This window comes from Mytilus galloprovincialis, chromosome 8, assembly GCF_965363235.1.
Source record: "Mytilus galloprovincialis chromosome 8, xbMytGall1.hap1.1, whole genome shotgun sequence".
Taxonomy (NCBI): Eukaryota; Metazoa; Mollusca; class Bivalvia; order Mytilida; family Mytilidae; genus Mytilus; species Mytilus galloprovincialis.
In genome coordinates, this window is record NC_134845.1 from 93,486,722 (window position 1) to 93,507,881 (window position 21,160).

At 34.9% G+C, this 21,160-nt stretch overlaps 2 protein-coding genes and 1 long non-coding RNA gene across 6 annotated transcripts in view; all 3 read left to right on the forward strand.

The window, feature by feature from the left end:
- The window catches only part of LOC143042860 (heat shock 70 kDa protein 12B-like), a 29,134-nt gene extending 23,646 nt beyond the window's left edge, over positions 1 to 5,488 (forward strand). For all 3 annotated transcript variants that reach the window (XM_076215342.1, XM_076215343.1, XM_076215341.1), the window contains exons 5-6: positions 542 to 692; positions 3,388 to 5,488. In XM_076215342.1, the coding sequence (XP_076071457.1) occupies positions 542 to 692; positions 3,388 to 4,451 (1,215 nt within the window). In that variant the 3' untranslated portion in view covers positions 4,452 to 5,488. The remainder of the gene's footprint in view (positions 1 to 541; positions 693 to 3,387) is intronic.
- A 7,656-nt stretch (positions 5,489 to 13,144) lies between these two features.
- Positions 13,145 to 20,205, forward strand: LOC143042867 (uncharacterized). 2 transcript variants are annotated; one of them, XR_012968149.1, is made up of 3 exons: positions 13,145 to 13,179; positions 17,958 to 18,086; positions 20,145 to 20,205. It is a non-coding gene; the product is annotated as an uncharacterized LOC143042867 (long non-coding RNA). The 2 variants fall into 2 exon arrangements; XR_012968150.1 differs by lacking the exon at positions 13,145 to 13,179 and adding an exon at positions 17,481 to 17,532.
- LOC143042864 (iduronate 2-sulfatase-like) lies at positions 13,946 to 15,898 on the forward strand. The gene has a single exon (XM_076215347.1). It carries the CDS (start codon positions 14,155 to 14,157, stop codon positions 15,676 to 15,678), a length of 1,524 nt encoding a protein of 507 aa, XP_076071462.1. The 5' UTR covers positions 13,946 to 14,154; the 3' UTR covers positions 15,679 to 15,898.
- Positions 20,206 to 21,160: the final 955 nt, after the last annotated feature.

Consider the following 21,160-nt stretch of genomic DNA (forward strand, 5'->3'; position numbering starts at 1 on the left):
CATACAGTCAAAAAATCTGAAATCGCTTCTAGAATACAGTCAGTTCTAGACTGATCGTACAGTAATTTATTTTGGGATCCTCAAGGAAAACATATTTTTTATGGGAAATACGAATATTGTACTTAAATACGAAAAGAATATTGAAACAGTATATATTAAACTGTAAACTGATGCAAATATTTGCAATAAAAGATTATTTGCTTTGTACTACGAGAGCAAAATTGTCCATCGATTTCACTTTTTTCTACCAAGTTGCATGTTTTTGTTACAGTAACTCATATTTATGATGCTATATATACCTTGAAGATGTTCAAAGCACTTTGTAGATATAGGAGTAAAGAAATGATGAGAAAAGTTACCGTAGGCAAAACCGTCGTTAGCCGGTTGGAAATCATCGCTTCGAAAATCGCGACTTCCGGATAGCGTACAGAATAGTATCTACACTGTGTTACTAGTATTCAGTTTTTGATTTAATATTTTTTTGCACATCAATAACCCTTTAAAAATACTTCTATAATAAAACATCTGTTTATAATTACAGGCAGGAATTGCGGACGTTATACTAGTACCGGAACCAGTTGCAGCCTCGTTTTATTGTCAGATCATGCCCCTTCACAGAATTAACACGAGAAATGGCGAGATTATATGTTTACAAAGGACAGGGATGCAGTATTTACTGTTGGATTTGGGAGGCAAGTTTATTATTTTTGTTGTGTTTATGTGTGATTTGTCTTTTAACACTGAAGTAAGTTGTCGTGGGTATGTGTGATTTGTCCTTTAACACTGAATTATGTAGTCAGACTATGACAAAATTGGCTTAAAAACAATTCAACAGAAACAACAATGAAGTAATCATTAAAACACTGTATATTTGTTATTATTTGATATACATTTTACCCATACTGTCTTTGATTTCAAACAATCATTTCGGATCATTTCGAACTAAATAACTGACGAACGGATTTATTACTCTTATATTCTTGTTTTGGAATTTTTTCATTATTATTTTTTTATTGAATTTCTTTTACATTTACTTTTTTCGATTCTTACGTGACAAATAGGTTTGTCTAGGCTGTCTACTTGCTTTATGTCCCATTTTCTAAAGCCTGTTGTGAATTGTAATATTGTTTATAGTAGGGGTTCTTACGGTCGTATCTACCAGTTGTCTTTGCCAGTCAAATATATCTGCATTCATTTTAAATTAAATTACTACTAGCTGTGTTCTTCAATGCATCTATGTAGCATGTTTGACAATCATCAAAGCATTTAACTCGAATCTCTTAAACAGGAAGTGAGGTTTGCGTGAATCCCTATGTTGAAATCCTAATATGCATTTTTTTAAAGGCAATTGAAGCGCTGTTCCTTTGCTCATTTCCCATTTGAAACAAGAATATTCAACATGAGGAAGTATGGGTTTTTAATGAAATCATCCCTTTTTTGTATGTTTAATTCTTTACTATTGGATTGGTTGTTTTGTTTTACTTTCACGATGAGTCAAAGTCATCGAATGACTAAATGTTTGTTGACCTTGAAAATTTAATGTAATAAAGAAATAGCGAAACGGAATCGATGTTTAAGGAGAAAAGTCAATAACGTACCATTCCATTCTGTAAAATATTCCGTGTTATGAATGATTTTACATGTTTTGTTAATTATTGATATATGTAATTAGAAATGTCATGATACACTTGGCTTTTGAATCACACGGTGTCAAGCTTGGTAAATAAAACATTTGTGTAAAACGTCAGTGCAGTGACAACCAATCAAAACAAACATAACAAACAAACAAAAAAACATGTCGCCAAACGACCAGAACTACGCAGAATTAAACAAATATAAATAACAACCTATCTTTGCAATTTGTTTTTGCTTATATAATGATCATAAATTAAACTATAATTGGTCATTTCTACGATGTTTGGTCTCTGGCAATCATACTGGAAAGTACAATTATATCAATGTCACTGTGTGACGTGTCATTACAGAACCAATGCGATACCCCCGTGGACAAACTGTCTATCGACAGCTCTTTAGATATAATAAGCAAAATCTAGAATATATGGAATCGACAAATATAAGTAGATTTTTCGTATGTAAAACTCTACACAGTTTGTTCATTGAAATTTTTTTCTTTTTTAATTTATTCTCAGAAGAAAATCGGAGATTTGTTAAAAAGTTTAAGATCTCGCTTCTTGAAAACATTTCAGATTGAAAAAAGGTCGTTGAACCGAACCTTTTTACCTTTTGAACAAAGTAAACATTAAACAGGCGTAGCCGTAAAGCTTTGATGACATTATTGTCATTTGAAAAAGGATTAGAGCGACGCGTTATAGTCATATACTTCAATATGCTCAGCTTTATGGAACTAAAATCTAATGTGTACTAGGTAATCATCATCGGTTGATTATTTATTAATTATTACCTACTAGCAAGTTTTAGTTTGTTTTATAAAATTATTGATGAGTATTGATTTTAAATGTATCTTAAATTTAATGCTGTTTTTATGCCCCACGTACGTTCATTAAGTTTTTCGGTGTGTGTGTCCGACCGTCCGACCGTTCGTCTGTCTCGCTTCCGGTTAAAGTAGTTTTTGATGAAGTTGAAGTCCAACATGTGCAATAAACACATGCATGTTCCCTGTAATATGATCTTTCTAATTGTAATGCCAAATGTAAATTTTGACCCCCCCCCCCCAATTTCACGGCCCACTGAATATAAAAAAAGGATTGTACATAGAAGACATAAACCAGGGGCTTTTTTTAGGATATTTGGAAGAGAGGGCGTAGAATAAAAAAAAAAATCTAAAAAAAACAACATGAAATAATTGTTAAATTCACAAATGTAACGGTTCCTGATTTGGAGCATGTGTATTTTAGATATATTATTATTTTTTTTAAAAAGGGGGCGTACCCCCATTACGCCCTCACCTGGACCCGCCCTGTAAACCTACTCATGATACTGTTTTCCTATAACGTAAGGCGAGGGTTCCTTTTTCCTTTACTTTATAATCACCTATTGTAAAGGTGGAGCACAAATTGGCTATTGTCATCGCTTATCGTCCATCGTCTGTGAAGGTTTAATAAAAGGCCACGACACGGATGTTGCAGCCATCTTGAATTAGGGGCAGATCTTTTGGATAGAGAAGGGATTAGTTAGTATGCATATATGGAAAATCCTATGAATGTTTCCAAGCAAATGTTTTGTTTGAATGATGTTTTCATGCAATTTTTTTATCCTTTTTTTTTTTACTCCATTCTGAAAATCTGCCCCCATATTTAACTTGGTTCCAATAACCCTGAAGGGCCTACTAGTAATTTGTTGTTGCGGTTTGTAATGTTGTTGAGATAACTGCATACCCTTTAATAGAGGACCTTTTAACTTTTTCAGGGGGAACAGTCGATTCTACTGTAATGGAACTTGATGAAAACAACGAATTAAAACAGAAACAAAGAAGTTGTGGAGCGGTTTTTGGTGGAATTCGAGTTGATGGCGCTTTTGTCGAATTTTTAATGAAATTGATAGGTTTTGATATCATGGACAAGTTCTTCCTAACTTGCAAACAGGAACTCTTAAATCTCCAGAAAGATTTTGAGATTAAGAAAAGAACTTTTAATCCTGCAAATGGACAAAATATTGTTATCAAATTACCGCCTATGGTACGGAAAATTTATGAAGTAAACTATAAACAACAACTGCAATTAAAAGTAGAAAATTCAGAGTACGGCGAGTTGGTTAAGCTTGTAGGAGATAACTTGCACATTGATGTTGAGATTGTTGAAAGTTTCTACACAATTGTGGCCGAGCAGATAACTTCACATTTGGTAAAAATCTTATACGCCGGTACAACAAAAGATATCAAAACACTTGTTCTAGCTGGAGGTTTTGCAAATTCCGTAATTGTCCAGAACGCCATCCGGAAGAAGTTTCCGGATATTACAGTCCTAATGCCGACCGATCCGGAACTTTCTGTCATGCAAGGTGGAGTATTATACGGTTATGAATCGAGCCCTATTCTTTATATGAAGGCAAAGTATTCTTACGGTATTGCTATTGCAATGCCTTACAATGTGCATGAACACAATGACGACAAGAAATTCTCGGCAGATGGCGTTCCGTTATGTGCAGACCTCTTTCATAGGTATATCGAAGTAGGAGAAGAAATTAGAATTGGAGAATTTGTAAGAAGTGGGGCAATATTTATCAATCGCAAAGACCAGCGTTATCTAAGTGTGCCGATTTACTTATCCACAGTTGCTTCCCCTTTATACACTTCCGACAATACATGTCATTATCTCGGACGAATTCGGATTACGCTAGTGTCAAACCGAAAAGAAAATTCTCAAATTACAATCAAGATGGCATTGACATACACGGAATTAATAGTCGAGGTAACGGATGAAGGAAGTGGGAGAACCGTAAGGGATGTATTTTTAGACTCTCCTGTTGATTGAGGACGTCGGTGAATTGATGAAGATCGTCTTCTATTGATCAAAAGCGTTGCAATCGTTATCATTTTTAGGAAAATAACCAACTAAATGAATGATGTTCGGTTGTTTTTCTCATTTGCTTCAGGCAATCAGAAACGAGGTGTTGCCTTTAAAGTAATGAAACAACAAGCGAAAGACCGATGCTAACTGGTGCAACAATGTAAATATGTGGTACAAGACAAATTCCAGAAATGGTTTTCGTCTAAACAAATTCTATCGGACAATTGAACTTGGATTTTGTATATTTTTTTAACCTATGTCGTGAATGGGTTACAGTTTTTGTTTCACCACCAACTCGCACACGTATAAAATATATCCCACACTAATATAAATTGATTTGACGCTATATGATTCAAGAACATTGTGAACAGTTTACCCTTTCTTATCCGCATTTTTTTTTTATTGAAGGACCGTTGACTGTTGGGTTCGAATTTGACGAACTTATTTTATATAAATTTTATATTGTGATAGACAGAAGAAAACGAGTACACCTATGATTTATTCAAAGTCTTTTTCAAGTACTTTTGCAGGTAACGTTGAGAGATATCATGATTCGTAATTGCAGACAGTATGTGTGTTTACTCTTTACGAAATGGTGATTGGCCAATGAAAATGAGATACGCAAAGTATTAAGTTGTGATTGGCCAATAAAAATGAGATAAGCAAAGTATTAAATTGTGATTGGCCAATGATAAAGAGACGCACAAAATATAAATTGTGATTGGCCAATGAAAAAGAGACACACAAAATATAAATTGTGATAGGCCAATGAAAAAGAGACACGCAAGATATAAATTGTGATAGACCAATGCAATAGAATACGCAAAATAATGAATTGTTATTTGCTAATTTTTTTGTAAATTATTTATGTGTATAACTTTTTTGTATTTTATACAGCTTGTACAATGTTCCAGTGTTGTTAACTTTGCGTCGAGCTTTCAATTTACTGTATATCGCCTCCCTTTGTTATGTTTTAATTCAAATTAAATCTATTTTCCTTACTCGCTTGGTTTTGTTTATAACAACAAAACATTATTTTAAACGATCATTGATTCTGATTACAACATCAAGTCTGAAAAGTCTGAACCTAAAATCGTTATACATAAAATGAACTGAACATAATGATCTTGATTGACCGCACGCGATTTGTGTAAACAGCACTGATTTATCAGCGAGAGTCTGTAAGGGGTTTACAAAACAGAAATTCAAATGCCAAATCTACAGAAAATTGGTCGGAAAAAAAGAATAGACAAAAAGAATAATAGGATGGTAAAAATTCAAAAAATGAGCAAAACATATGAAGAAAAGAGAAAAACGACTTTAAAAATTAAGGAAGAAAAAACGAAAGCCCCAATCCACCCATCCAGATCTTCAATTACTGCAGAGGACAAGATTAAAAATTGACAAAATATAGTCTATTGTTCAGGCTTCGATACCTGATCAAATCAAAATAAAATTGAGAATGGAAATTGGGAATGTGTCAAAGAGACAACAACCGACCGTCCTTACAGCAGACAACAGCAGAAGGTCACCAACAGGTCTTCAATGCAGCGAGAAATTCCTGCACCCGGAGGCGTCCTTCAGCTGGTCCCTAGACAAATATATATACTAGTTCAGTGATAATGAACGCCGAACTAAACTCCAAATTGTATTTCAATTCAAAACATACATAGTTTACAAGTATTAACTCAATAATACCTTGCACAATTGACTTGATAGTTCAAAGTCTGTCAATCAGTCGGAATTAGTCAAACAAAAATCTCCAACTGTCATCGATTTTATAAGCATGACATCAAAGCTCTATTATTTAAATAAAAGCTTTATTTACAACTAGCTTAGACAAGCAAACATTAGAATAATAGTGTTTTTAGGATTTAACACTTTAATTGCTCACTTGGAGTTTGATAGTTCATGTTGGAGTGTTGTTACAACAAAGGTGTGAATATGGTTATAGGACAAATCTTTGATATTCGTGGATTTGTTTGAAACGTTTGTTTATACGTCCGTATGGATTGATTGATTATGCTGTGGTTATACGTCCAATTGTTTGACTAATTATTTGATTGAGCCGGTCGTGACTTGTAAACGTCACGGGGGTTATTTTGTAATTCATTGATTGTAGTTTGCTTTTAAAATTAACAACACATATTTCATGATTAGAACAGTTAAGTTAGTAAAGAGGGTAGGTAGGTTCTGCAATATACATTGTAGGCAGACCCGGTATCCTGCAAGATTAATTGAAGACCAGGTCGACCGGGTGTTCTATAAGATACATTGTAGGCATACCGGGTGTTCTGTGAGCTACCTTATAGGCAGGCCAGGTGTTCTGTAAGAAATATTGTAGGCTGAGGCAGGTCAGGTGTTCTGTAAGAAACATTGTAGGCTGAGGCAGGCCAGGTGTTCTGTAAGAAACATTGTAGGCTGAGGCAGGTCAGGTGTTCTGTAAGAAACATTGTAATCAGACCGGGTGCTTTGTAAGATACATTGTAATCAGACTGGGTGCTTTGTAAGATACATTGTAATCAGACCGGGTGCTTTGTAAGATTCATTGTAATCAGACTGGGTGCTTTGTAAGATACATTGTAATCAGACCGGGTGCTTTGTAAGATACATTGTAATCAGACTGGGTGCTTTGTAAGATACATTGTAATCAGACTGGGTGCTTTGTAAGATACATTGTTATCAGACCGGGTGCTTTGTAAGATACATTGTAATCAGACCGGGTGCTTTGTAAGATACATTGTAATCATGCAGACTGGGTGCTTTGTAAGATACATTGTAATCAGACCGGGTGCTTTGTAAGATACATTGTAATCAGACTGGGTGCTTTGTAAGATACATTGTAGGCAGGCCGAGTTTTCTGTAAGATATATCATAGACAGACAGGGTGTTCTATAAGATACATTGTACGTTGACTGGGTGTTCTGTAAGACACATTAATAGGGTTGACTGTGTGTTCTGCAAGACACATTAAAGGTCGATTGGGAGCTCTGCAAGACAAATTGTTACCCGACAGGAGATTCTGCAAGATTTATTGTAGGTTTATCGTGTGAACATGACTTTTGGTCTATTGCTAGAAAAACTGAAGTTACTTTTCTAAGGGAGCTACCATTTGATTTTTATGGGGGGGCTAGGATGAAAAATTTTGTCCTGCCTTTTTTTTTAGTTGTAATCTCTGTCCTGCCTTTTTATTTTTCACTCTATTCGGTCCTGCCTTTTTTTTTTAGTTTATCCTGACTTTTTTTACCTAAATTGTCATCCTGACTTTTTTTTTGCAAGTGTCTCATCCTGCCTTTTTTTTTACTCAAAATTCCTGTCCTGCCTATTTTTTTCAAATTTCGTCCTAGCCCCCCCCCCCCCTAACAATCAAATGGTAGCTCCCTAAGGATTTGAAATATTGCCTAGGAGTGGCCCACCTATGAACCCCTAAGATATTTGATTCAAACGTTCTTTTAACGTACAAAGAGCGTGGCACTCATCATACTCGAGAATTCCTCATTTCAACCGGAATTAAATGCGTACTTATACATCGGAAACAGACAAACCTGGGTATTTATATATCCGACAATTCCAAACGCACTCCCGACTTTAGTAAGGTTTTTGTTACAAGATGGGACAAATCAAGGTGATGTTATATATCCCAGACAACCGAAACTAAAAACAATTATAATCTTGGCAATGCACACTAAGAAGAAGCTTTATAAAAAGGTTGTACTATAGTATCTAGATGTCCACTATAGTATCTAGATGTTGTACTATAGTATCTAGATGTCCACTATAGTATCTAAATGTACACTATAGTATCTAGATGTCCACTATAGTATCTAGATGTCCAGTATAGTATCTAGATGTCCACTATATATAGTATCTAAATGTCCACTTTAGTATCTAGATGTCCACTATAGTATCTAGATGTCCACTATAGTATCTAGATGTCCACTATAGTATCTAAATGTCCACTTTAGTATCTAGATGTCCACTATAGTATCTAGAAGTCCACTATAGTATCTAGATGTCCACTATAGTATCTAGATGTCCGGAATTTTGATAGTTCTAATGTTTTGTTTTAGAGATAAAATTGAGAATGGAAATGGGGAATGTGCCAAAGAGACAACTCGACCATAGAAAAAAACAACAGTAGAAGGTCACCAACAGGTCTTTAATGTAGCGAGAAATTCCCGCACCCGGAGGCGTCCTTCAGCTGGCCCCTAAACAAATATATACTAGTTCAGTGATAATGAACGCCATACTAATATCCAAATTGTACACAAGAAACTAAAATTAAAATAATACAAGACTAACAAAGGCCAGAGGCTCCTGACTTGGGACAGGCGCAAAAATGCGGCGGAGTTAAACATGTTTGTGAGATCTCAACCCTCCCCTATACCTCTAGCCAATGTAGAAAAGTAAACGCATAACAATACGCACATTAAAATTCAGTTCAAGAGAAGTCCGAGTTTGACAATGTTTGATGTCAGAAAATGTAACCAAAGAAAATAAACAAAATGACAATAATACATAAATAACAACAGACTACGAGCAGTTAACTGACATGCCAGCTCCAGACTTCAATTAAACTGACTGAAAGATTATGATTTTAACATACATATCATGACCTCATATCATTTATACTATTTATCACATGATGATATGATGCGACAAAATAAGTCAACTTGAATATCTGACTCATATATTATACTAAAATTGATAAACTTACATTTTAAGATTATCGTTAGAACATATTGATAAAACTATATACGTCGTTTATATACACACTTGTACCACTAAGATTTATATTGTCTAAAGAATGAACTTCGTACCGCTCGTTAGTAATTACATTGCAGAAACAGAAAGCAGACCAGTTTCATGTTAAATATTGTGATATGGAAATAACATTACCTTACTGATACATATACTGTAATGGGGCCCTACTGATACATATACAGTTATGGGGCCATAATTTGGTGTATAAAAAAAAATCTATTCTATTCAATATATACCAGGTGCATGTATCTTTATTTGGTATTTTATTTATGACAAACATAATAATTAGAATAACAATGAACAGACTGAGAAACTATACACAAATATCAACAACAAAAAGGACAATTTTTCTTTCCCTATTGTTTATTTTCCATTTTTTGGACGGTGGTGTTCCTTTGGCACCGTCTTACGGTGTTTATATATCCCAACCCGTTCTCTATGCCCGTGTCTGTAGTGACGTTTTGAATTTTAATGAGCGTCATCAATTTATCACTAGTTTATTATTGAGTCAGGTATAATTACGTGACCACAAATTACTAAATATCTTCAATATTTTAGTCTTAGATACATGATTTTCATAATAGTTGTTCTTGGCTTTGAAATAGTAGCCACTTACTTCGATTATACGCTCAGAACTGTATTTTTTTTAGAGATGTATAATTACCCTTCCGTGTTCGGTCTATGTTTTTATCATATGTGTTTTTTTTACTTTGAATCGATCTGACAAGTGAAGCCCTTTTCAATTGATGTTTACAGTTGGTTCTTATGTCGTACTCTTCTCCCCTCTGTCCCAGGTCAGGTCAGGTTTGCACCTTCAAACATGTTTAACCCCGCGACATTCAATGCGTTCATGTCCCAAGTCAGGTACCTGTAGTTCAGTTGTAGTCGTTGGTTCATGTCTGTTATATTTGTTTTTTCGTATTTTTTTATTATAAACTAGTCCCTTAGTTTTTCAATCAAAATTGAGAATTGAAGTGGGGAATATGTCAAAGAGAGAACAACCCGACCAAAGAACAGACAAAAGCCGAAGACCACCAATGGGTGTTCAACGCAACGAGAAAATCCCTAATCCGGAGGTGGGTCACTGGGCCTCAGCTGGCCACTAAATACATGTATATAATTATGTACTAGTTCAATGAAAATGAACGTCACACTTAACTCAAAAACCTATAAATGAACTAAAATTAAAAAAACAAACAAGTCTTACAAAGGACAGAGGCTCCTGACTTGGGAGAGGCGTAAAAACGTATCGGGATAAATCATTGATCATGAATTGTTTCATATTTTTCATATCGTTGTCATTTAATGCGGACTGCCTATAATTCATATCACATTAGGCAGCAACCAGTTGATTTTCCGGGGGGGGGGGGGGGGGGGGGGGTTATGTTTTTTCTTTTCTTTACAAACTTTTTTTTTCGCCTCCGGAGAAAATCAATCTATTTTTTTTCGCGACAGGTCGAAAACAATTTTTTCTTTCAATTTTAGCATTACATATAGTGGCAGCTGAGGGTGTAACAAACAATTTTTTTTTTCAGAATTCAAAACAAATTATTTTTTTCTCCAAAAACTGGAAACAAACTTTTTTTTCCAAAAAAAACCATAGCCCCCCCCCCCCCCCGAAAATCAAATGGTTGCTGCCTTATCAAATTCTCGTCATGCATTAAATATGACCCTGGACGTTAAATAGTATAATCATCCATCCATTCATCCAGTCTGCAAGAAAATACCTCAATACGCACAAGAACACTAAAATCCACAAGAACACTCTAAAATCCACAAAACACCTGAATACGCATAGAACCACTTCAATCTATACAACACGAGCAGATTTGATACACACATGAATATACGAACACATAGGGGCCCTTTATTATTATAGCTTGCTGTTCGGTGTGAGCCAAGACTCTGTGTTAAATTCCTTACGTTGACCTATAATACTTTATTGAAAAGCACTTTACGCCCATATGGGCCAATGGCTTAAAACATTATACATAATATACAGTTTACAAATATAAAACAATGAAAATAAACAATGCAGACATGGTTTACTTTAAAAACTTGTGACTTGGATGCAGAGTTGTCTCATTGGCTCTCATACCTCATTTTCTATGTCATGAAATGTCATAAAATTAAACGTAAAACGAAATTCTAATATGACGTTCTTCTTTAGCTTTGGGTACAAAGCCATGTTCTAATTTGAATAGAACATGGGCTGCACGTGATTGACGTCACAATTGAAATTGCAACGTCAGATGAATTTTGAACAACGCCAGAGATCAAAATGGACATTTGTGTTGGTGTTGCTCGCTAGGAAATCAAATAAAAACATTCTAAAAGTAAGTTTAAATGTTTCTGTTCTTTTTTTTATTGATAAACTGTTGATTTTTCGAAGAACAAAACTTCAAAATATTCCTATTAGGGAGCTACCATTTGATTTTTATGGGGGGGGGGGGGGGGGGGGCTAGGAGGAAAAATTTTGTCCTGCATTTTTTTTTTAGTTGTAATATCTGTCCTGCCTTTTTATTTTTCACTCTATTCGGTCCTGCTTTTTTTTTTTTTAGTTTATCCTGACTTTTTTTACATAAATTGTCATCCTGACTTTTTTTTTTTTGCAAGTGTCTCATCCTGCCTTTTTTTTTACTCAAAACTCCTGTCCTGCCTATTTTTTTCAAATTTCATCCTAGCCCCCCCCCCCCCCCCCCCCCCATAAAAATCAAATGGTAGCTCCCTTAGAATCGAAATAATTCTATCATGCCATGCTCTATGCTCATTTTAACATGGGTATGCATTATATTTGTAAACATTTAATACCTCGCTAACGCTCGGTATTAAGATATTAACAAATATAATGCCTACCCATGTTAAAATGAGCATAGAGCATGGCATGAAAGAATTATTTCTTAATTCTAATATGAAGTTCTTCTATAGCTTTGGGTACAAAGCCATGTTCTCATTTGAATAGAACATGGGCTGCACGTGATTGACGTCACAATTGAAATTGCAACGTCAGATGAATTTTAAACAACGCCAGAGATCAAAATGGACATTTTTGTTGGTGTTGCTCGCGGCTAGGAAATTAAATAAAAACATTCTAGAAGTAAGTTTAAATGTTTCTGTTCTTTTTTTATTGATAAACTGTTGATTTTTCTATAACGGTTCTGTTCATCAAATCAAAATGGCGACATTTCGAGCGTCTACCATAGGTCCGCTTCGAAGTACAAAAGTTTAAAATATTCCTATTAGAATCGAAATAATTTTATCATGCCATGCTCTATGCTCATTTTAACATGGGTAGTCATTATATTTGTAAACATTTAATACCTCGCTAACGCTCGGTATTAAAATATTAACAAATATAATGCCTACCCATGTTAAAATGAGCATAGAGCATGGCATGAAAGAATTATTTCTTAAGCATACAACATGTACTTGTGCATAGTAGTGTTTTCTCAATGCTTACGGAATATAAACAGTTTTTTTCAGTTAAACAATACAAAATAGCCACAATTGTTAAAAATGTGCTCATCTACAAACATTTGTTCAGAAGAATAGAAGTGATAATCATTCATAATTTTTTTTTAAGTAAGTGGTCAAATCTGACATGCGACCTTTCTGGGGTTAGGCGATCAACATTGCGATATAACGGCTCGTGTAACCCTATTGACGCCTCAAGTATACATGCAGGCCTATAGTACTTTCGATAAATTATTACTTCCGTTACGTCAATTCAAGTATATGCATCCCGCTGTACATTAGAAAATAGTTCCTCGTTCTTTCTTTTTTTTTTTAATTAACACAGTAGATTTACAAAAATGGGTTTTAAAGTAAAATCAAGTTTATGGTAAGACAAGCTTTTTTGAAAGCTAATAAATATTAGATCTACTTCCGGGTTGAAGAAGTCCAGCTATAAATGACCTGTGTTTTAAAAGTAAGTTTCATTTCCTGAACTGTGTCCATTTTTTATTGTTTGTTTTTTTTCTTTCCGAAAATATATAATATATTGGAAGAAAGGGGGCGTTTCCCAAAGGCCAAATAAAAGTCCAGCATTACGGTCATTATGTATGTAAAAAGTCAGATAGGCCTTTTATATGCATTGGCGGATCCCGAGGGGGGGGGGGGGGTTCCGGGGGTTGGAACCCCCCCTTTTTTGACGATCAATGCATTTGAATGGGAGCATATAGTTGACCCCCCCCCCCCTTTTTACTCTGGGTTGGGACACCCCCCCTTTTCAAATGGCTGGATCCGCCCCTGAATGCATCGTTTTAAGTTCTAACATCCTTTTTTGTGTATTCTGTATGTATACCTCTCTGCTGCATTTATTTTTATCCAGGGGCGGATGCAGGAATTTTCGAAAGGGGGGGTGCTAACCCAGGCTAACCCAGGGCAAAGGGGGGGTGCAAAACATATGTCCCGATACAAATGCATTGATCGGCAAAAATAAAGGGGGGGTGCGCACCCCCGGAACCCCCCCCCCCCCTGGATCCGCCACTGTTATCAGTTCTCAAATAAAATCGACGGAGTTACATCCCTTACAACAGTTATTTTCGAACTGTTTCCTGTAACTTTCTATAGATCCCTCCTGTATAAGGAGAACCTGAAATTGTTCCAGTCATGTTGTTTTATCTATGTTAACAAACAAACTCTCAATTCACTGACAATTAAACGTGTTTTTAATTACATTGTAGAAACTTCAAGCAACCTTATATAGATATATATTTATATGGTCAATGAATGTGACGTTGAAATAACGGGACGGTTTATGACCTTATTTGTACCTCAACTTACAATCTGACTGGCACATAGTGGATTTATCTAGATTTTGATATCTTATTGATATACTGATATTGAAGAAAAACACATTGAGGAGTTGTCACAGTCGCAATTATAATATCAAAATTTAATTATGCGCTTACTGTTAATACTGTGCGGCCTTTGTAGTAGACTTTTAGTGACCGAGTGCAGCCGGAAGAATGTTTTATTCCTCGTTTCTGATGACATGCGTCCGCAAATAGGAGCTTACGAAGGACCGGATTTCCCGTCATCCATTCATCCTCCGATGTTCACTCCGAATTTAGATGCACTGGCGTCAAAAAGTTTGCTATTAAAACGTGCTTATGTACAGCAAGCTCTGTGTTCTCCGAGTAGAACGTCACTTCTGACGGGACGTCGTCCGGACACAACACATGTAACCGATTTAGTTCATTACTTCCGTAGAGTTGGCGGGAATTTCACAACCATCCCAGAGTATTTCAAAATGAACGGATATGAATCAGTTGGAATGGGGAAGATATTTCATCCTGGGTACCTTGCGTCTGATAATGACGATCCAATATCATGGACAATGCCATATTTTCATGGAACACGTAATTTTGAATCAAAGGCAAACAGCTGGAAAGCAATATCAGATGATCTCTTAAAAAACAAACCGCTTATTGATAAGCAAATAGTCGATCATGCTCTTTCTACATTACAAAAGCTTGCACCTGCAGCAAAATCAGGACAAAAGCCTTTCTTTGTCGCTGTTGGCTTCCATAAACCGCATCTTCCGTTCGTTTTCCCGGAATCTTTCCTGCAACATTATCCAATAAGCGAGATTAGACTTCCGAATAATGAATATGCACCAATCAATATGCCGAAAGCTGCTTGGTTTGATTATACTGGTTTACGATCCTATCATGACATTAGTGCATTGAATGCTACAGGTGCAATTAATTCAACGTTGCCTCGGGATGTTGTTCTTGACCTACGTCGTGCATATTATAGCGCTTTAAGTTGGACAGATTCATTGGTCGGTCTTGTTGTTAATGAACTCTCTAAGTTAGGTCTTGAAAACGATACAATTGTATCATTCTTTGGCGATCATGGTTGGCAGCTAGGAGAACATTCCGAATGGTGCAAACAAACAAATTTTGAACTTGCAACGCATGCGCCAATGATGGTACATATCCCTGGTCTGACCGACAAGGGAATAGTGACAGAGCAGCTCACGGAATTTGTTGACCTTTTTCCAACCTTGGCTGAGGCAGCTGGACTTGACCTTTTACCTTTGTGTCCGGACCACTCTGCAAGCATTGGACTTTGTCGTGAAGGAATGAGTTTAATACCTTTAGTTCAAAATCCAAACGCAACATGGAAGAACGCCTCATTTTCTCAATATCCAAGAGTCATAAATGGAACGAGCATCATGGGATATACGATTCGAACAGACCGTTATAGATACACTGAGTGGGTAAAGTTTACCGGAGCCCCAACATATAAGCCTCAGTGGAATGTATCGTTTGGTGTTGAACTTTATGACCACCAAAAAGATCCAGATGAGAACTGTAATGGAGCTTTTGACCCGTCCTATGTACAAACTGTTAAACAATTAAGTTATTTACTTCATGCAGGATGGAGGATAGCATTGCCATCAAGTGAGAAATCGTAACTAAAGTGAAAAATGGAATTTTAAACAATGAAATTTTGCCACTCACTAAAAAATAGTGACTTGTCTTCACTGAAAACTCGTAACTATACAAAATTAAATGGTTACTCTAAATAAAAGTAAAAAAAAACACAATATTGTCTTCATGTTAAGTGCTTAGAGTTTAATCTATTTGCATTATGTAAGGAACAACTTAAAACGTACAATTAAAGATTTCCTTCGATTTGCTTTATTTTGTTCTTTTGTGCCCTAACTAGGGCCATTATGTTTTTCGGTCTTTGCGCCCGTTCGTCCGACTGTCGGTCCGTCTGTCCCGCTGCAGGTTAATATTTTTAGTAAGGTAGTTTATTCTAAGTTTAATTTCAATCAACATGATCAACTTGAATCTTAGTACACATGTTCCCTATGATATGATTTTTTCTAATTTTAATGCATTTTAATGAGTTTTGACCCCAACTTCACGGTCCACTGAACATAAAAAAAAATGATATTAATACTTGAAGATGGGCACATTCTTGTTTACTTTGAAGATCTTTGAATTGTACGTTTTAATGAATTATAGAGATATGCATATCGGTAAACTAATGTTGCACGTGAGTACCATCAAAAACCGGAAATCAGACAGAAAATACGTTTTGAGGGATTGAATATCTTGTCATGATTTCCTTGATAGAGGATTGCTGCTCCAAAGGAAAATATTGAACTAGGAGTTCCAAGTGATGAAATTGAAATCATCTTTTTGAAAATGTTATTGACGCGATCACTTATTGGTTGACTGTTATTGAATATCTGTTTAACAGATGACGACATATTTGTACTTACATAAGGCCACACGACCGGTGCCACATGTGAGGCTGGACCTGCTTACCCTTTCGGAGAATCTGAGACCATGCACCCCGGACCTTTTTTAGCGGGGTCTTTGTTGCTCAATCAGAAACTTCTGACTTGTGTTAAATCCAAATTCATTTACACACTATTATGCAATGCAGTTACAATTTGAATTTTCTATCTTTTTATGTGAAAAAAATCAGCTTATCTAGTTGATCATGTTTAAATGTACCTGATTTGCTTACTTCTAAACATTATAAGACATGCTAGACTAACTGATCATTTTTAAAACCGACTTCTTTTATCTCATATAATTATTATGAACTACATGTCATACCTTTACTGTTTTATTCGCAGGTAAAATCTTAAATTGTGAAAAAGGTGACCATGAGTTTAAATAGTGTCTTTATAAAATCTGATAATAAGTTTGTGAGATTTCAGTGATTTATCAAGCAATATAAACTAACACGTTGAAGTAGTTTATAGTCGAAGTTTTCTTTGTTTCATTGATCCAAACTGTACTTAAAATTGAGAATGGAAATGAGGAGTGTGTGAAAGATACAACAACCCAACGAAAGCAGACAACATCCGAAGTCCACCAATGGGTCTTCAATACCACGAGAAAATCCCGCATTTAGGAGTGGAACTTGAGCTGCTGTACTAGTTCAGTGAAAATGACACCAGAGTAAACTACAAAACATATATAAATGAACTAAGTTTAAAATAAATACAAAACATATACTTATATATCCTTTTTGTCACAGCTCAAAGCACACGTTCACTAAATCAGAAATCAAGATCAGAGACCTTGTTGTTGATAATAAATATTTATCGTTTACATTAGTTGTTTAGTGCAGACCAATTGAAGAAGGTTCTTAAAATTCTACACTTGAACACTTTAATACAGAAATAAGAAGATGTATATTGATGGCAAATAAGACAACTTTAGTCTAAATTCAACAAATAAAGATAGTCGGTAAGATAAATTCGTTACATAGTGTGCAAGTGACCTAATATGATATATACAGGGTAAGTAAATTCCATATGGGGTTCGAGCTTTGCTAACCTATAACGAGTGGATATGAAGTCAGTAGTTTCCGATCTATTTGGCTCACTACTAGTTTAATTTAATATTTTATGTATATTTTCATTGAACTAGTTCACATTTTTAGGGGGCCAGTTGAAGCGTGCCTCCGGCAGTGGGATTTTCTCGCTGTGTTGGAGACTCGTTGGTGGCCTTCGGCTGTTATCTGCTCATTGGTTGGGTTGCTGTCTCTTTGACACATTCACCATTTCCATTCTCAATTTAAGTAATAACATGTATAATACAGAGTGTACGAAGTATTTAGTAATCATTTTAAGAAATATCGGCTACACACAACGACCAATCAGGATTACTCATACTCTAAATTCTGAATACAATATAACTGAAATGTTCTTGTTGCTTCTTGTAGCGAGGGGTACAGTTGGTGACCACAACAACGATTCAGTTGTGCTTAGCAGTACCATAGGCCACTTCATGATAATTGCAGCCATATTGAATAGGGAACTGATTTTTCGATTGAAGGGAAAATAATAAGAAAGTGAAAAAACCGATGCATGTTTCCAACCAACTGTACTGTTTCAATGATGTTTTCCGGTGTTTTAAAGGCATTTTCACCTCCATTATGAAAATCTGCCTCCTATTCACATATTAAAAAAACCCTCAGCTAAACGGTAGCCCGGTATAAAAAGCAAAACATTCAGTGCTGGAAACCAACTAACTTTAAAATTTTAGTATAACAGATAACAAATAAAGATAGTATACACACAATTGGGATATAATGAGGGATTGGAAAGGGGTGGTCTCATAAACTCATCAAAGATACCAGGATGTAAATTTTGTATTTGCGCCAAAACGGGCGATTTGTCTACAAAAGACTTATAAGTGACGCTCGAATCCAAAAAAAAAAAAAAAAAAGGCCAAATAAAGTTCGAAGTTGAAGAGCATTGAGGACAAAAATTTCTAAAAGTTTTGCCAAATACAGCTATACCATATGGTTAATTTAATTTATTCTTTAATAAGCTTAAGTTAAGGTAATTTTTCAGTCTCGGTTTTTAATTTATTTACCATCAATATTCTCTTTTCTATATATTTTTCCGATAAATCATGCTTCATTCTTTATATTATAGAATATCTGATTTTTTTTCTGTAAACCAATAGATGTTTACATACCCGATTTAGAAACCCTCCCTTATACCATATCAAAGTATACTGAACTGGCACAAGGTCACCGAAACCATAGTCTCTAGATATAGATATAAGAAGATGTGGTGTGAGTGCCAATGAGACAACTCTCCATCCAAATAACAATTTATAAAAGTAAACCATTATTAGATCAACGTAGGGTTTTCAACGCGGAGCATTGGCTCACACCGAACAGAAAGATATAAAGGACCCAAAACAATTACTTACGTAAAACCATTCAAACGGGAAAACCAACGGTCTAACCAAATTAAAAATCGAGAAACACTTATGAACCACACTAACAAACGTAAACCACACAACATCCGATTCCTGACCTCAGACAGGTGCAAACAATTGCAGCTGGATTGTATATATGTTGCCTAATTTTAGAATGTAATTGAGAATCGTCATGTTTTCTATGAACGATTAAGCAATTAAGTAATTAAACACGTGGATGTTTAATAAATGAAACAACCATAAATACCGCTGTTGAGAGTATAAGTAATTTACTAACCGATGCAGCTAAGAGTACTTTTGGCACATATACCCAGCAAAAACTTAACCCAAATTTACAAAAATATAAGAAGGCATCCAAACCGTGGTTTGGTGATGATTGTAAAGAAGCCAGGAAAAAATATAAATCATCAAAAAGAAAGTTGAGAAGAATTCGATCTCAACTTCAGGATGCCGAAACTAAATCATTAGAGAAAAAATATAAGAGGACTATGGATAAAAGTATGAGAAAACATAGGAAAAAAATTAGAAATAAAATAAATAATTTGAAATCCACTAACCCCAAAGAATATTGGAAAATTTTGAATAGTGGAAAAAAACAGAAAAGCCCTAATATATCTATGAACATATTGTTAGATTATTTTAAAACATTAAATGCTGGTAGCTCAAATGAAGATGGTGAAAATGTAAACAACCAAAACGATATAGATAAATTAAACATGTCATTAAATGTACCCATAACTGTAGATGAAATTGAAAAAGCAGTTAAAAATCTGAAAAATAATAAAGCCTCTGGTGACGATATTATTATAAATGAGTATTTAAAGCATTCATTTCATATTTTATCTAGTACATTAGTAAAGCTGTTTAATATTATATTTGACAGTGGCATTATTCCCGAGATTTGGTTATTGGGAAATATTATACCAGTATATAAAAACAAGGGTGACAAAGTTGATCCCAAAAACTTCAGGCCTATCACTATTAATAGCTGCTTTGGCAAATTATTTACCTGTTTTGAACACAAGATTAAACAAATTTTCTGATGATTATCAGATTATTTGTGAAAATCAGTCAGGGTTTAGGAATGGATACAGTACTACAGATAATTTATTTGTTATTTACATGTTATTTAATTTAATGAAAAGTAAAAAGAAAAAAATGTATTGTGCCTTTATAGACTTTGCTAAAGCATTTGATAGTGTATGGAGAAATGGATTGTTTCAGAAATTGCTTGGAAAGACGTCGCGTACGGTGTTGGTGTTAGTTTTGGTAACGTTATATTTTGACGTTATTTTTCATGCATTGTATAAATAACGTCGTACTTTTTTTTATTTCGTGCAGCTCAATTATACAGCATAATTTATATGAGCGGTTTGCTTGACTTGCTACGCATAGAACCGAAATGCAAAAGCGGCACATATTTTTTTTTTAAGTACAGTAAAATAAAACATGGGTCAATCATTTATCGCCCCCTTCCGACGGACTATCATTGTTTCACAAGACCATCATACTCGCAAATGGTGCATGTCAAGGGATTATTCTTTTATCCGCTTTTGATAATTTCCGAAAATAAAATTTTTATTAGTTGAATCGTTTGTTTCATCGCCTGTATTAAATGGTAAAAGAATCAACAGTTGAAAGCAAATTCAAATTAACCACAATAAAATTAATTTAATAAAATTTGCCAATTTCATAAACAAAAAGAAATTTAATCTCAACTATGAACAAGAAAACAGATGGGCGCAAATAATTTTAGCGCAAAACTACTAGGGGACATTTTAGCGCAGACATTAGAGCCCATTTTAGCGCAGGATTAATCCGTTCAGCTGTATTTTCGATAGCCCATTTTAGCGAAAACTTTCCTGGTTGAATAATACTAAAACCACGAGCATTAATTTATGCTGGTTTAATATTAAAGTTGTATGTATATATATGTTCACTTTGGTTCATCATGGAAATAAAAGTAGTTCTATAGTTGTCACTCAGCTATTTACGTTTTTCTTGATACTATCATCAAATTGCAAACAACAACATATATAAAAATACAATGTATAGGCGAATGTGCACCACAATCTAGACAAGATAAAGAGAAAAATCAGTTCCTACTGCAACTTTATCAACAGTATTGTACTGATTGTGCATGGGTTTTCTCTTCCAGATCTCGCGCATGGGTCTTTGTTTTTTAATGAAAAG